The sequence below is a fragment of the Gopherus flavomarginatus genome, chromosome 6 (assembly GCF_025201925.1).
Source record: "Gopherus flavomarginatus isolate rGopFla2 chromosome 6, rGopFla2.mat.asm, whole genome shotgun sequence".
NCBI lineage: Eukaryota > Metazoa > Chordata > Testudines > Testudinidae > Gopherus > Gopherus flavomarginatus.
The window spans coordinates 43849950-43866147 of record NC_066622.1 but is presented as its reverse complement, the minus strand read 5'-3'; the positions used below and the strand labels follow the sequence as shown (position 1 = coordinate 43866147).

General features: G+C 44.4%; 1 protein-coding gene across 1 annotated transcript in view; it reads right to left on the bottom strand.

The window, feature by feature from the left end:
* Window positions 1–2316: 2316 nt before the first annotated feature.
* NEK4 (NIMA related kinase 4) overlaps window positions 2317–16198 on the bottom strand; it is a 37335-nt gene continuing 23453 nt past the window's right edge. The window contains exons 13-16 of the mRNA XM_050957763.1: window positions 12509–12597; window positions 11594–11799; window positions 9324–9457; window positions 2317–2622 (exon numbers count right to left, since the gene is read on the bottom strand). Of these exons, the coding sequence (XP_050813720.1) occupies window positions 2530–2622; window positions 9324–9457; window positions 11594–11799; window positions 12509–12597 (522 nt within the window). The 3' untranslated portion in view covers window positions 2317–2529. The remainder of the gene's footprint in view (window positions 2623–9323; window positions 9458–11593; window positions 11800–12508; window positions 12598–16198) is intronic.

The window sequence follows — 16198 nt, the reverse complement described above, 5'->3', positions numbered from 1 at the left end:
AGCCTCCTACCTTTTTAGGAAGTCATCTACTCTAATGCACTTTGTGCTGATGATGGGCACTATTATTCTGCAGCATATCTCTACATGAGCTATTCTGTAGGATAGAATATCTACTAAGCGTATTAAGAAAACTGGACATTTTGTAGACTTACTGAATGATTTTATTTTACAAAATTCAGATATCCCTGATTTAATAATCCCTTTAAAAATCAAAGATTTACAAACCTTCAGAACACTGATGCTGCAAAACACGTTCTGTCATCAAACATTAGAACATAACAAAAGTATTAAAAAAAACTTCCTGTAAGACAAGTTGACAGATGAAATGGTACATTAGACCAATTTATCTGAATGTATCTAGTCTTTCTTTAATCATTATTCCATTCCTAAAAGGAATTAGTATTTGCATTTGTTCTGGTTGGAGAAAACAAAATTCTAATCTAAACCTTGAACATGAGCTCTAATGATGCCCAAGGGCTCAGAGTAAGGAGTCCATCTTTTTATTGTATCTTAAACAGTTTAAATTTTAAACCATTTCTAGAAACTGCAGTGAGTTTTTGTAGCTACAGAAATCACAATCGGCTCTCCATGCCAAACTGAGCTTTAGGTCTTAACTTCAGTACATTATAATTCTAATAATCCCACATTACAGGTTTAGCAAATGTTCCCAATCACTTGGTGGTATAGTAAGAGACAAGTACAACAAACAGAAATTAGAACAAAATCTTAGTAGTTTACATACGTTCTAAATTCTGTACTTTCTAGAAACAATTTCATACCCATAAAACACTCATTCAGTGAGTGAGACCAAAAGGCAAGTAGTGTAAAGTAAAAATCCAAATACATACCAATTTTTTCTTCTGTAGAAAAAGTAATAGTCCTTCACATTTTAATATAAAAACATTACGAGTACTAATGCTGTAACAAAGATGTGCTGCTGTGCACAGGCAAATAAGCATTCCACTCTGTCAAGACCAGTTTACCTCTTTACCCAGATATATTTACCCATGGATTTTTCATAAGTACCACAAAATTAGTCTATACAGAATATGGAGATAGTTCAGTCTACCAGACACCCTCTAAAACTAGGTCCTTGCTGTTTTTCTCTAACACAGGTCGGCAACCTTTCAGCAGTGGTTTGCCAAGTCTTCATGTATACACTCTATTTAAGCCTGTGTGTTTTGGTAATACATTTTAATGTTTTTAGAAGGTCTCTCTACAAGTCTATAATATATAACTAAACTACTGTTATATGTAAAGTAAACAAGGTTTTCAAAATCTTTCAGAAGCTTTATTTCAAATTAAATTAAAATGCAGATCTTATTAGTTTAGTGCAGGGATCGGCAACCTACAGCACACAAGCCGATTTTGAGTGGCACACAGCTGCCTGCCATGTTCCTGACCCCCAGCTCCACTCAGCCTGCCACCCCCCACCCACTGCTCTCCCCTTCGGGGGCAGGAGGCAGAAGCTTGGTCCTGCAGCAGGCAAGCTTCTCCCCTCCCCCACTTCTTCCCCCAGCATGGTGCTTTCCGGCCCCTCCCCCTCTCCTTCCCTGCGCTGATCAGCTGACAACCCTTGTGAGGGGGAAGGGGAAGAACGGCAGCCTGCATGCAGCTCTGTAGAGGCAGAGAGAGGTAGGGGCGGAGCCTTGGGGAAGGGATTGGAATGGGGCACATCCCTTCCAGCCCCATGCCATGAGCTGCTCAGGGCAGAGGGCTGGGAGCACCCCTACAAGCCGAGCACCCCAGCCCTCTGCCCTGAACCCCCCCCACCCCACAGCCCCCATCCCTCTGCCCTGCACCTCCCCACACACCCCAGCCCTCTGCCTTGATCCCTGAACCCCCCCCCCCCCACCACACACCCCAGCCTTCTGTCCTGAATTGCGCCCCCCCTGGTCTGGGGTCCTGGCCGCAGGCCCTGCTCAGCCCGCTGCTGGCCTAGGTAAACAGAACTCCAGGCTGGCAGCGAGCTGAGCAGGCTGGCGGCATAAGATCAGCATTTTAATTTAATTTTAAGTGACGCTTCCTAAACATTTTGAAAACCTTATTTACTTTACATACAACAATAGTTTAGTTATATAATATAGACTTATAGAAAGAGACCTTCTAAAAACATTAAAATGTATTACCAGCACGCGAAACCTTAAATTAGAGTGAATAAATGAAGACTCGGCACACCACTTCTGAAAGGTTGCCGACCCCTGGTTTCGTGTGATCCTTGCCCAGCCCAGCCCGTCCCGCTCTGGGGTTTCGACCACTGGCTCCTGTCAGCCGGGATCTCAGCCTGCTGCCAGCCTGGGGTTCCTTCACCCAGGGTAGCAGCAGGCACTGAGTGGGACCGGCAGCAGGACCCCGGCTGGCAAGGGGCCAGCAGCGGAAACCCCAGAGCAGTGGCGGGCTGAGGAGATTAGCCAGCCCCACGTGCCATCAAAAAATCGGCGTGCGTGCCATCTTTGGCACATGTGCCATACGTTGTCAACCCCTGCTCTAACAGCTGTAAGGGAAGAAAGGTCCAGTTAAGTCACCTGGTCAAAACTTAACATTTTCTTCAAGAAACTTCAGATGGCGAGCCTTCACACTGTAATCTGTGTACTTTTCTCTCATGTGCTCCCGTAAGTGCAACTATTAAGTATAAAAGAAATAGTCAACTGTTTTTTAATCAAAGACATGAATGCTGCTACCTGATAGACTTATACTGAGGATACCAAAGCACCTTTAAATAAAAGTGTCACATGAAAAGTTTGACCAATCACAGTATTGGCTCAAATAAAGAGCATATTCCAAAGTGCCACAGGTCAAAAGGAATTCCAGAATTAAAAGGTGTGAAATTTAAAACATAACTTGAATTTTTGATTAAACTTGTCTGCGTAATAATTTGTACCCAAGGTTTGCATGGAAACAGCTAAAGATCTCTTACAATTTAATCTACATTAATTAGGAAGATGAAAAACGGTTACTCACCTTCTCATAACTGTTGTTCTTAGATGTGTTGTTCATGTCCATTCCAATCAGGCGTGTGTGTGCCGCGTGCATGCCGGCCGCAATGTTTTTCCCTTAGCAGTATCTGTAGGTTCAGGCTGGGCACCCAATATAGGTCCCTGCTGACCCGCCACTCCTTTAGTTCCTTCTTGCCAGCTACTCTGACAGAGGGTAGGAGGGTGGGTATCAGAATGGACATGAACACTAGATCTCGAAGAACAGTTATGAGAAGGTGAGTAATTTTTTTTCTTCGAGTGCTTGTTCATGTCCATTCCAATCAGGTGACTCACAAGCCCAAGTTCAGAAGGTGGGGTCAGTGTCTTCCACTGATTGGAGCACTGCTCGTCCGAAGGCTGCATCGGCTCTGGCCTGCTGGATAATCACATAGTGCTTTGTGAAAGTGAGTACAGAGGACCATGTTGCTGCTCTGCACATTTCCTGGGTGGGAACCTGCACCAGGAATGCCACTGAGGAGGCCCGAGCCCTGGTGGAGTGCGCTGTGATTGAAGGAGCAGGCACCTTTGCCAAGTTGTAGCACTCTCGAAATGCATGATGTGATCCATGGCAAGATATGTTGAGAGGAGACAGGAAGACCTTTCATTCTGTCCGCCACTGCCACAAATAAATGGATAAACCTTCAGAACAGTTTTGTTCTCTCGATGTAGAAGGCCAGCACTCTGTGGACATGCAATGAGTGATCCTTAGCTCCCTGACGCTGCAGTGTGCCTTAGGGTAGAATACAGGGAGGAAGATGTCCTGGTTGATGTGAAATTGGGAGACAACCTTTAGGAGAAGAGCCGGGTGAGACCCGAGTTGAACTTTGTCCTTAGGGAATACAGGTAAGGAGGTTCTAATGTTAGGGCCCTAAGCTCAGATACCCTCCTAGCTGAGGTTATCGCTACCAGAAACGCCACCTTGTATGAGAGTGTCATAAACAGATAGTTAAGGGTAATGTCTCTTTTACCTGTAAAGGGTTAACAAACAGTAAACCAAAAACACCTGACCAGAGGACCAATCAGGAAACAAGATACTTTAAAATCTCAGTGGAGGGAAGCCTTTGTTTGTGTTTTTTGGGTTTTGCTTTGTTCTCTCTGGGTCCTGAAAGGGACTAGACGTGCAACTAGGTTTCTTGCCAATCTCCCTGCTTCAGTCTCTTATATATTCAGAATAGTGAGTATTAAGTAAAAATGCGGTTATAGTCTTTTGATTGTTTTCTGTATTTCCAAATGTGTAGTTTGCTGGGAGTATTTTAAATTGTATTTTGCTGGGGGGAAGCTTCTCTCTAGTGTCTATAAGCTGAAAGACCCTGTAACTTTTACCATCTAAATTACAGAGACAACTTTTACTTTTTTTCCCTTTCTTTTTATTAAAAGTTTTGCTTTTTAAGACCTGTTTGATTTTTTCCACTTGTTGAGGCTCAAGGGAATTGAGTCTGTACTTACCAGGAAATTGGTGAGAGACAGGGAGAGAGAAGGGAGGGGGAAAAGGTGCAATCCCTTTGTTTAGATTCACGGAGCTTGAATCTGTCTCTCTCTCCAGGATAGCCCAGGGAAGGAACGCCTGGGAGGGGGAGAGAAGCAGGGGGAAAAAACCTGATTTCTCTGTGTTGTGATTCAAGGAGTTTGAATCACGGTGATCTCCTAGTGTACCCAGGGCGGGAAAGATCTGGGAGGAAGAAAGGAGGGAAATGGTTTATTCCCCTTTGTTGTAAGACTCAAGGAATCTGGGTCTTGGGGGTCCCCGGGCAAGGTTTTGGGGGGACCAGAGTGTACCAGGCACTGGAATTCATGGTTGGTGGCAGTGTATCAGATCTAAGCAGGTAATTAAGCTTAGAGGAATTCATGCTGGTACCTCAACTTTTGGACTCTAAGGTTCAGATTGGGGAATTATACCATGACAGAGAGAGAGCGAGAGAGAGAGCGAGCGAGCAGGGAGCATGTCGCCAAGGGCTCAAATGGTGATCCCATAAGCCTGGAAAGGACCAGATTGAGGTCCCAAGCCGGTACAGCCTGTCGAGACGTTAAGGAAACGGCTGACCATCAGATTTGCAAAGACTAAGCAGCCCTCTGCACCTGGGTGGGAGGTGGAGATGGTGGCCAAGTGAACCCTTATTGATGACATGGACAGACCCTGCTGCTTAAGATGGAGAAGACAGTCCAGTATAAGTGGCACTGAGGCAAGTGTCAGGGATGGGAGGTGCTCTGATCAAACTGAAAATCTCTTCTACTTGGCAAGGAAGTAGCTCCTGTGAAGGTTTTCTGCTGCCAAGGAGAACTTGTCTGACTTGATCAGAGCAGGAGAACTCCACTGAGACCAGAGATCTTCTGTTCTGAGACCTCCCAAATATGTCGTCCCCCCTCACCCAAGTCTGATACGTCTGTCAGTAACGACAGGGATGGCTGAGGGATGGTGAAGGGGACCCCTGTACCTACTACCTTTGTGTCAAGCCATCACAGGAGGGAGTCGAGTACTGGGTAAGGCAGGGTTATAATCCTGTCCAAACTGTCCTGGACTGGTCGATACACTGACGCTAGCCAGAACTGAAGATACAAGCTGTCATGTGTCCCAGAAGCGTCTGGAAATTCCTTGCTGTAGTGGTGGGGAACTGCCTGAGACCCCACATGATGTTGCCCAAGGACCAAAACCTGGCTTCTGGGAGGTATGCCCTGGCTTGTGTTGAGTCCAGCACTGCCCCTATAAACTCTATCCTCTGAACAGGGGACAGCATTGATTTCCCTTCGTTTAGAAGGCGACCCAGTTCATTGAACCAGGAACACCTGTACCTGCCGCTTTCACAGGAACATGCCATGCACTTGGTGAACACTTGAGGAGCCGCTGACAGGCCAAATGGGAGGGCAGTAACTGATAGTGGTGGTGGTTTACCACAAACCTGAGGTATTTTCTGTGGAACGGAAGTATTGCTATGTGAAAGTATGCGTCCTTCAAGTCGAGGTTGATATACCAGTCTCCTGAATCCAGTGAGGGGATAGTGGAGGCCAAAGAGACCATGTGGAACTTATGTGAGAACTCAACAAGTTGGTGAGGAAGCTCATCTAGGATGGTCCTGAGCCCACCCTTGGATTTCGGTATTAGAAAATACCAGGAGTAGAAACCCTTGCCTCTTTGCTCCTGAGGAACCTCTTCCACTGCCCCTAGAGAGAGGAGCGAGTGCATCTCCTGAATAAGGATTTGCTTGTGAGAGGGGTCCCTGAAGGGGGATGGGGAAGGGGGTTGGAAGTGCACAGAATTGGATGGAGTATCTCCTCTCTACTGTGCAGAGTACCCAGTCATCCGAAGTGATATATGACCATGCAAGGTAGAAAGGAGATAATCAGGACAAAAAAGGTAAGTCTGGGTGCCGTCCTCGACAACACCCTCAAAAGGCTGGTCTGGGGCTGGGAGGTGTGTTGAGCTGGTCAGAGCCCTGGCCGGAGGACAGGTGCTGTCGTCTTCTGCCACTCCTATTTCTCCTCTGAGGAGCGTCCTGCCAGTTCTGTGGTTGGTAGAACTGTGAAGGAGGCTGCGGTCAGAAGTGCCTGCGCTGAGTGGCAGGAGTGGGGAGGCCCAAGGACCTGAGGGTGGCCCTTGAGTCCTTAGACTGGAGTCTTTTATCCATTTTATTGGAAAATAGGGCCAAACCCTCGAAGGAGAGGTCCTGGATGGTTTGTTGGACCTTGTAGGAGAGACCTGCAACCAGGAAATCCTCCTCATTGCAACCCCTATGACCATTGTGCAGGAGGCTGCATCTTCCGCATCCAATGCGGCCTGTAGGGAAGCTCAGGAAATCAGTTTTTCTCTTTCTCCACCAGTGGCATGAGAGTCCTGTGGCAGCAGCTCAGCAAACTTGGCCATCACACCGCAGGTGTTCAAGTATCTGCTAACGATGACCTGCCAGTTCGATATGGAGAGCTGCAGCCCCCCAGTAGAGTGGGCCTTCCTCCCCAAAAGGTCTAGTCTTTTAGTGTCCCTATTCTTAGGGGAGGGGCCCTGGTAGCACTGGCACTCACACTAGTTCGCGGCATCAACCACCAGGGAATTGGGGTGTGGGTGGGTATATAGGTGCTCATATCCCTTTTAAGGACAAAGTCCCATCTCTCATTTCTCTTGGCTGTAGGGGACAGAGATGCTGGGGTCTGCCACAAGGTCTTTGTGGTCTCGGTAACCGTCTTTATTAATGGCAAGGCAATACGAGAGGGTCCAGAGGAGGCAAGGATGTCAACCATTGGGTTGGCATCCTCTACCACCTCCTCTGCCTGGATGCCCAGGTTCTGGGCCACCGGCCGCAGAAGCTGTTTCAGGACCCTGTTGTCCTCTAAGGCCGGGGATGTCCATGTCCCAGCCACGGTTTCATCTGGGGAGGAGGAGGAGGAACGACATGGCAATGGGCCCTGCTCACTCCCCTCAGCGCCCAGGGGGTCACATAGCTGCCAGGTCCATAGCCTGCGGTGCCAGGGCCGTCAAAACGAGGATCATCGGTGCTGATGCTGGTGGTGCTGAGGTCGCCGATGCCAGTGGTGCCAAGGTCGGAAGAGTTTGTGCCAGTGCTGCCAACGGTGCTTGTGGAGGAATGAAGGACGCCAAAAACACCGATGTGGACCTGGACCCTGACCCTTGAATTTGTCCCTGGCTCTGACAATATGCTCAGGGTGTCCAGAAGGGCCACAGAGTCAAGGGTTGCCAGTACGGTGGCCACAGCACTGGGGATGGCTGATGGTCACGGCAGGACCTGGAACTTCTGCTCCTGGTCCTAACGGAATGTTAGAATTCCGCCTCAGACTCCTCAGTCAGGGAGGAGGATGACCACAGAGGAGCGGTACTCCACAGTGCTGGGGAGCGGTGAGGCTCCCCCAAGTGGGTGGACCATGCCGGGGAGAGGCAAGATGGAGATCGGTATGCTATCATTGCTGGCTTGCCCTTTGATGGGAATGAGGACCGGGCAGTCACAGGCAACTTGTCTCTACTCTGTGGGGAGGACGGCACCATGAGGTGCATAAGGTCCGAGACACCTCGAATGCCTCTGGCATTGAGGGGAGCTGGAGCTGTGCGACATGTCCATCTGGAGAGCAATAAAAGTTCAGACTCAGCTATATCCCAGGGCGGAGGAGCTGAGGTAACGTTGCCCGAATCAGGTCCCCCTGCTGCAGGCTTCTTGGGCTTGGAGGGGGAAGAGCGACCCCTCTCTGGCCTTTTCTTTTTCTGGGTCACCAGGGACTGAGACCGGTGCCTGACAGAACACTGTCTATGGGCAAAGCTGTGGCGCTGCCGTGACTCCTTGGGGTCCTCCTTCCTTGGTACCGGCTTGTGCACTGCGCACTGATGAGGAGGTGCTGGGCGTGGGTTCTGCTGGGCATGGGTCGAATTGTGGTCTGAGTGCACCTCCATTAGAAGGATCTTGAGTCTTTGATCTCGGTCCTTCAAGGTTCTAGGGCAGAATCCTTCGCAAATTCTGCACTTCTTCTGGTGGCTCTCTCCGAGGCACTGCAGACAGGAAGAGTGCGGGTCGCTCTTAGGCATTAACTTTCCACAGTCCTCACAGAGCTTGAACCCTGGGGACTGAGGCATACCCTAGAACTGGGGAAGTGTTGTTGGGGGGAACCTCCAACAGAAATCTTAAGAGCTACTAGTTAATAGTTCATAGTTCTAACTGACTACTTACATTAGAAGCTATAAACACAAAGCGTAGACACTGCCCAAATGCACTTGCAAAGCAAGAGCAACAGTTTGTTCCAGCTTGTCGTCACCGGCAGTGAGAAGGAACTAACAGGGTGGTGGATTAGCAGGGCCCTATATTTGGCGCCATGAGGTGCAACTCCAGGGGGCACCCAGGTTGGCCTTCCGGACACTGCTAAGAGAAAAATCTTCCAGCTGGTGTGCACGCGGCATGCACCTACACCTGATTGGAATTGACATGAACAAGTACTCAAAGAAGAAGAATCGGTTTCTCCATTTGGATACATGTTCAAATACACACACACAACTTTCAGTGAAGTCAGTCAGAATTTGGGCATTCAAAGTTGACACGTAATGAAGATATGCTAATAGAGTAATGTCAAATGATATCAACTTCCAAGTAGGATCAAAGAATTCAAGGCTGCTCCCCTTCTTACATTCTGAATCAATTACATTGCATAACATGGCAATTTGTTTAGTGAATATACATGAGTATGATACTGATTCTGCAAACAATTAAGCATGTGCTTAAGTCTCTGCAGGATCAGGGCCTGTATCATTATATCAGATCAGTTTCTCAAGATATAAAAATGACAACAATGCTCATTTAACCTTTGTGTGGAAGAAAAAAGAAGCAAATACAATTGACTACAGTATACAGGAAAGACACTCACCTCTCTCTTCAGTTCATCATCTTCCTCCATGACGTCATATACTTTCTCTAGAAGTTTCACTCCCAGCCCTTGCACCACATCAGACCTCAAAATTTCAACCATTCTCCTAATCTTTTCAGGACCAGATAAAACATCTAAAAAAGTAATACAATTAACTAATTTTTGCACTGACAATATTAACAATCAATCATCTTATATGTACTAGAAGTACTTAGAGTGGTTGGTACCAGTAATTGCCTGGGAGGTGGTTTAGGACTGTGGAATAGGCTCATCAGCTGGATGTCTCTGATCAGCAGAAATACAATTAAATAGGCCAGTCATCAGAAGGTGACTACTTGGCCTCCATGCAGGTGCAAGGTTCATACAGATTCAGTTTGCAAAATCAGGTCTTGGAGGGCTCAGAGATTCAGACTCAGAAAGACATCACTGTATTAGTGTATACTCTGATCATGTCTGGAAGGTTCTTTGTAGTCATAATGGTAGAAACATTTTTTTTTAATTAAGTTGATGTTCTGAAAATAATTGTGTGGCAAAAGGTGGATTCTATAACAAATTTCACACCAATACAATATACAGAATCCTGATAGGTTAAAAAACAAACAAACCACACTTCAATCACTTTACATTTGAAAAACAAAAACAAATGTAAAAGTTCAGTAAGTATTGTATTTATACACAGGACAGAATAGCACGAGTTGCAGTCTAGTCTTCCACCAATGTGCCTCGACCTTTCAATCCTTCACTTCTCTGCTTAAACTGCAAACAAGGGATCCCACTTATGAATGTAGTTTTATGATAATGGAAGGTCGGCACCAGGAACAAAACAGAAAAAGTGCCAAACTTTACTTTGGACACTGAAATCATCCAAAATTAATATGGCTGTCACTATTGTCATAGGCTGGATTTAAGCCAATGATTCAAGGCTGAAAGCTATATCCTATTAGCACCCTAAATCCCCTTTCTGCATTAACATGTGAAAGTAAAGGATCTGATCTAACCAGAAGAGATTGCAATTTAAGAAAATTTAAGCCACTGCACTTCTACCAGCACCTTCAAATTGATTATAGATTTCCAGTACCAGCAGCTGTAAAATACCTGAGCAGATCACCACACTATTATAAATTTTAAAATGCAGCTATGTGAGAAAAATTGACTATGTAAAAAGGCACTTCCTTACTGACCAAAATTTGCTCCCTGTACATTCACATAGTCACGTCCGCTGACCACAGAGACAAAAGCTTTCAGTACATTTTACACCTGTTATCTTTGCAGAACCACCATAACTATGGGAAAGTTATCTTGATTCAATTCTGCTTTCTCAATCACCAGAAGGGAATCAACTAGAATCCTTGTTACTTACAACACATGAGCCAGGAAGAACAGTTTGAGACTTTCAGATACCAAGATGATTTTTTACATCCAGCTTTTGACTTGCAAACTGAGCTCAAGCTCTGGGACCCTGTGGGGGAATCCCAGAACCTGGGTTCCAGTCCAAGCCAGAACATCTACACTGCAATTTTTAAGCCCTGCAACCCGTCAGCTGACCTGGGCCAACCACGGCCAAGTCACAGGTCTTTTATTCCAGTGCACAGTTACTCTGAAAGTCAAAAACAAACCTTAAGATGCCATTTTTAGAGTAGCATTTCAAAATCTACTCTTGTGAAGGCTGAATTTCAAAAGCTGATTTACCTGCATTGTTGCAAAATTAGAGAACTACTTGTAGCTGCAAATTAAGGACCCTATTCTGTGATGGGATCTCAGCAAGCGACTCCTGCATCTGCACAAAGCCCAAGGTTTTTAGATGCTGAGTTGAGTCCCATTTAAAAGATTAAGCCTTAAAGGTGATCTGCAAAGCTTTACAGCAACTACATTAATTGGAAGTTTTAAAAGTTGTATTTTAAGACATTGAAATCTACACTTTATTATTTTAGATCTTAAACGGTTATTTAAAACCTTCATAGTGTCAGTCACATATTGATAAATGACCTCATGGAACACCTTCTCTTCCATTCACAATTAGATAGAGCACCTCCCCTCCAACTGTCAAACAAATAACATCCCTGTGGCAACTACAGCAATTACTTAAGTGGAAAAGTGGTATTAAAAATGTAATTAATTTTAGCCGCTTTCATGTGATTAACAGAAGGAGAACAGCCCCATGTAACTAGCCAGCTTCCTGTGGACCACCAGCAAGTGCTCTGCAAACCACTGGTGGTCCATAGATCACAGTTTAAAGACCACTATTTTAAAGCATTAATAGAGCTACAGACCTGAAGGAAATTCTTCAAATTTGAATTTCTCTGGTTCATTAGATACTTTGCCATGTAGGATCAGAGTGTCTCTGTATTTCCTATGAAGCTTGAACTCTGATGCGGGGATTAGGATTGAAGAGTGTTCACAGTTCTCTTTAGAATCCATTTTCAATGTCTGAGTCATTAGCTGTACCAAATCATTCATTTCATTCGTATTGCTTTTTCTAGAAAAGGGAAAAAAAAATCTAATTCAATCCCAATCTCCATTTTGCAGTCAGTGAGGACTTTCCATAATCCTGTGAACTAAACAGGCCCTGTTATATACTCTGTGTTAAATTCTTGTTACTATGCAGATCCATTGGTGGTGGTAGTAATACAACAACGCATAGGAGCTTTTAGCATCATTTCATCTAAATTCTGCACCAAGCAAGTCTTAACAACAAAGTTTAAGAACCTAGCCAGCCACCAACATCCGATCTACACTAGCATTACCACCACTGGAGGACGATTTTAAGAAAGATGCCAAATGTAGACAAGATCCTAGATAAATACTTCAGATGAGCCCACAATGGCAGGAAAACCATGTTAGCAACTTTCCAAGTAATAGTTCTTAGGGCTTCCTGACACATTAGTTCCTCTCTTTGATGCTGGAAGAGAAATTTCCTGGAAAGCATTCATGCAAGCACTTTGAGGCACAGCGGCCACACACAAAGAAGTTAGACATAGTAGATAAACAACTGTGCGTCACAAAAGAGCAACAAACAAAAGGTATCTGATTCATTTACTGTGTAGCTTATCATAACACCACTATGCATCATTGTTAGAAACACATTTCTACACATAGTTTTCCACACCAAGTTAAAGCACGATGAAGTACTTATTTGCAGTGTCAGTGACTACTAAATGTCTGTATGCAAGTAAGAAAACACTTACCCTTCCTTGGAATCTCCATCTGACTTATCTGTGGAGCTTGTGGAAGAGCTTAGCTCATCCTCAGACAGACAATGGGTTAATTTTTTTTTCTGTTATAGATAAAAAAATATTTTGTAGAATTAGGCCTTCTGTTCAATCAATAGTTTGTACTATAAGCATGGATTCTTTGAAGTATGTGACAAAATAAGCTTCAACGAGCATATTTTTACAATTTAACTTTATAAGTAAATACAAGGGGCTTTAATGTATTAAGTCCAAGAATCAAAAGAAGCTAGTTAAAGCACATACACCATCATATACTCATTTAAATAGCATTAAACCTCACCTGTGCTGTTTCAACCTACACTGAATGCTTTGCCAAATGTGTTACAGAGTCGGACAATTTGTGCTATGTTTAGTCTGGGACCATGTGTAATTCCACTGGCAAATTCATGATAGAAAGGTAAAGCAGGTGTCATTTGATTTTTAAAAATCTACAGAATCATAATTTCAGTGGTGTCACCCTTTGTGGCATGGAGGTGGGGGGGATTCACCCCCAACCCCTCTTTCTCCCAGTCCCAGGTCCTCCAGTTGGTGGAAATGTTGATAGTACAATGTTGTTGGAAATTGGTCGAGTTGGATATTATTCAAAATCCCTTTCTCCCATGAATACAATGGGACCAAACATGACAAACCTAGAACAATTATGCAGATACATATTAGAGAAAATATTTAAAATCAACATTTTTAAAATTATACTTTAAGACAGGCATATAAAACATGCAGCCCTCAAAGTTAAACTGCGACCCTTGACTGACTGTACTGTGTTACCAGTTAATGCTCAGAACAGGATATCCCCTATTAATTTTTTAAAATGTTGGATTACTATAAATGAAAGGAGCGCTTCAAGTTGATTTGCTATCATTGGCAAAAAAAGCAGTTCACTGGTATTGATTATCAGCTTTGTTTATCATGCCAAAATAGTTGTAAGGAGGCATTGCTTAAGATGTTAGCATTCAGCTAAAAATTACTGGAAACCACCCATGAATGGTATGCATACAGTTAAGAATCATTAATTACAATCCCAAAGTAATTACTACAAAATCCTTGTTTTTACTTTGGTGTTGATCAACTAGCAGCTGAATCTTTGGAGAATACCACCATGGAGGATGCAGTTAAACAACGCTTGGTGGTGTTGCCAGTTCCCTTCTGTGCACTTGGTTCAGATGAAGGCCTAGGACACGAAAACAGAGCAATGAAAGTCATTGAGGGTGGGGACAAAAGAGAGCAGGTAGCTGGTGGTCATAACAGCATCTAAATGTTCTTTCCTGGATTTTCCTGACAACTCCAGACCACTTACACATGGCTGGGATGGACTTCCCCAGAAATAATCACGCTCCATCTAAACTCATTCGGTGCTGTTATATGCCAAGAAGGGACAATTTTTAAGCTACAGGATGAGCTTACTGGCAACCTATTTGCATATGACACATCAGAGCTCATTAATATCATGACAAAAATCAGTCTTCAGTGATGAGATAGCTAAAGATGTACGTTCAATGGATACTTTGGGTCATGACTTGTATGAAGCCTTCAAAACCCAAAGAATTATCCAAGGCTCAATTAATCTAATCTATGGGCTCCAATCAAGAACAGATTAAAGCTGTGCTCAAAATGCAAAGAAGAGAGAGTCATAGTGAAGACGGCAGAGACTATTCTAGAGCTAACCGCAGGGTCACTGTTCGCTCATCTCCTGGTTATGTCTAGATCTCAGCATATTTTTGATTTACATGAGTGTTTGAGGAAATACTCTAAGAAAGTACAATCAATGTTCAAATGTGATCAAACAATGCACATGTATCAGGTGAAAAGCAAACTAATGCACATCTTGCATAGTCTTGCTAAAACAGGACCTACTGACAATATGACAGCCAGTACCTTATGCCAGCAGACCCCTTTGAGTATAACAATCATAGATGGTATGGTTGAGGTACAAGCTCTTGAAAAACCAGAAACTTCACACTTGCCAAGATTTGGCTGACTTCATTATGAGGCTACAGAGTAAAATATTAGACCTGTGATGAAATCCACCTTGTGTTAGACATATACACAGGAATCAATTAAAAATACTACCAGAAAGAAGTGGCTCCATGACACTACACCTATCTGATACCACAGTGGTTCTCAAACTGTGGGTTGGGACCCCAAAGTAGGTCACGATCCCATTTTAATGGGGTCGCCAGGGCTGGCTTACACTTGCTGGGGCCCAGGGCCAAAGCCCGAGGGCTCCAGCCCTGGGAAGCAGGGCTCAGGTTACAGGCCCCCCGCCTGGGGCTCAAGCCCTAGGGCTTTGGCCACCCCAGCCAAGGAAGGTGGGGCTTTGGGCGGGGCATGGGCAGGCTCAGGCTTCGATCCCCCACCCCCGCTGGGGTCCTGTCATAATTTTTGTTGTCAGAAGGGTGTTGCGGTGCAATGAAGTTTGAGAACCGCTGCAATACAAAAATCATTGACTCCATGAACATCTCCAATGTCATAACGAAGAAGCTACTCTCTCATACTCAGATGAAGTATGAGTTAACCACATACCCTGCAGGAAATACACTTATGCGAAGAAATGCTGAGAGAATTTCATCATTGCATGGTATAATGAAGCTGCTGCCTCACACTGTTCAGTGGAGTTTCTTCTTAGTTACCATAAGGAAGCTAACACTAAAATTATCTTGCATATCATCAATGCCACAGAGAGAGGTGCAACTAGACTCTGCATTTTGGCATTAGACATAGATGTTTCAGTGCTCCAAGAGACACTACCCAAGACTTCCTCAAAATTCTGCTGGGGAACAGAATTCTTGTATATCCCTCAGACACGTATTCCTATCACTTGGACCATTAAAAGCCACTGCACAGCAAGATTTCCATATCCTTTCAGGATATGACACTATTGTATTTGGTTCAGCCTCTGAACACTCTCTCCTCACTCTGAAGGTGCTTGGAACGGCTGATACAGTCACTGATGAGGTCATAAATGCACTGGAGACATTCATATGCCAAGTTTACCATTTGAAGACTAACATTATGACATGTTCAGAGCTACACTGGTGGCTGTTTTCCAAGAAACAAGAGAAAAATTGCCATAGACATGGTGTGCATTTATACCGCCTACCAAGAGGGCAAATTATCAAGAAATGGAGTGGTTCCAAGATGTTCAAGCACACCCAAAACTACATTCCTCTACTGGGCATGGACGAGTCTTGGAAAATGGACTGATCACAACAGTTCTGTGAAATACCATGCAATCCTGAATCAATCCTTCAGCTAATCAAATGCTTGTGTGCAAAAACCAGATGCTCACCACCCTGCAAATGTATGGCCAGCAGTCTGCCTTGTACAGAGATGTGACAATGTGGCACAGAAGATGGTTAGCATGACAGCAGGTCTAGAGTTGGTGCCCTAGACAGAGATGACACTGATGATGACTTCAGTGAATAAATGGTTTCAGTCCTACATGTCAAGGACAACTTCCCTAGGATCAACAAAGGTCAAAATGTTTTTTTTAAATTAAGCAATGCAGCTGTGTGTTAAAATATAATTTAAAAAACTGTTGATTTTAAAATATTTTCTCAAATATATATCTACTTAATTGTTCGACGTTTGTCATGCTTGTTACCACTGTGTTTGTGAGAGAAAGGGCTTTTAAATTATATCCAACTC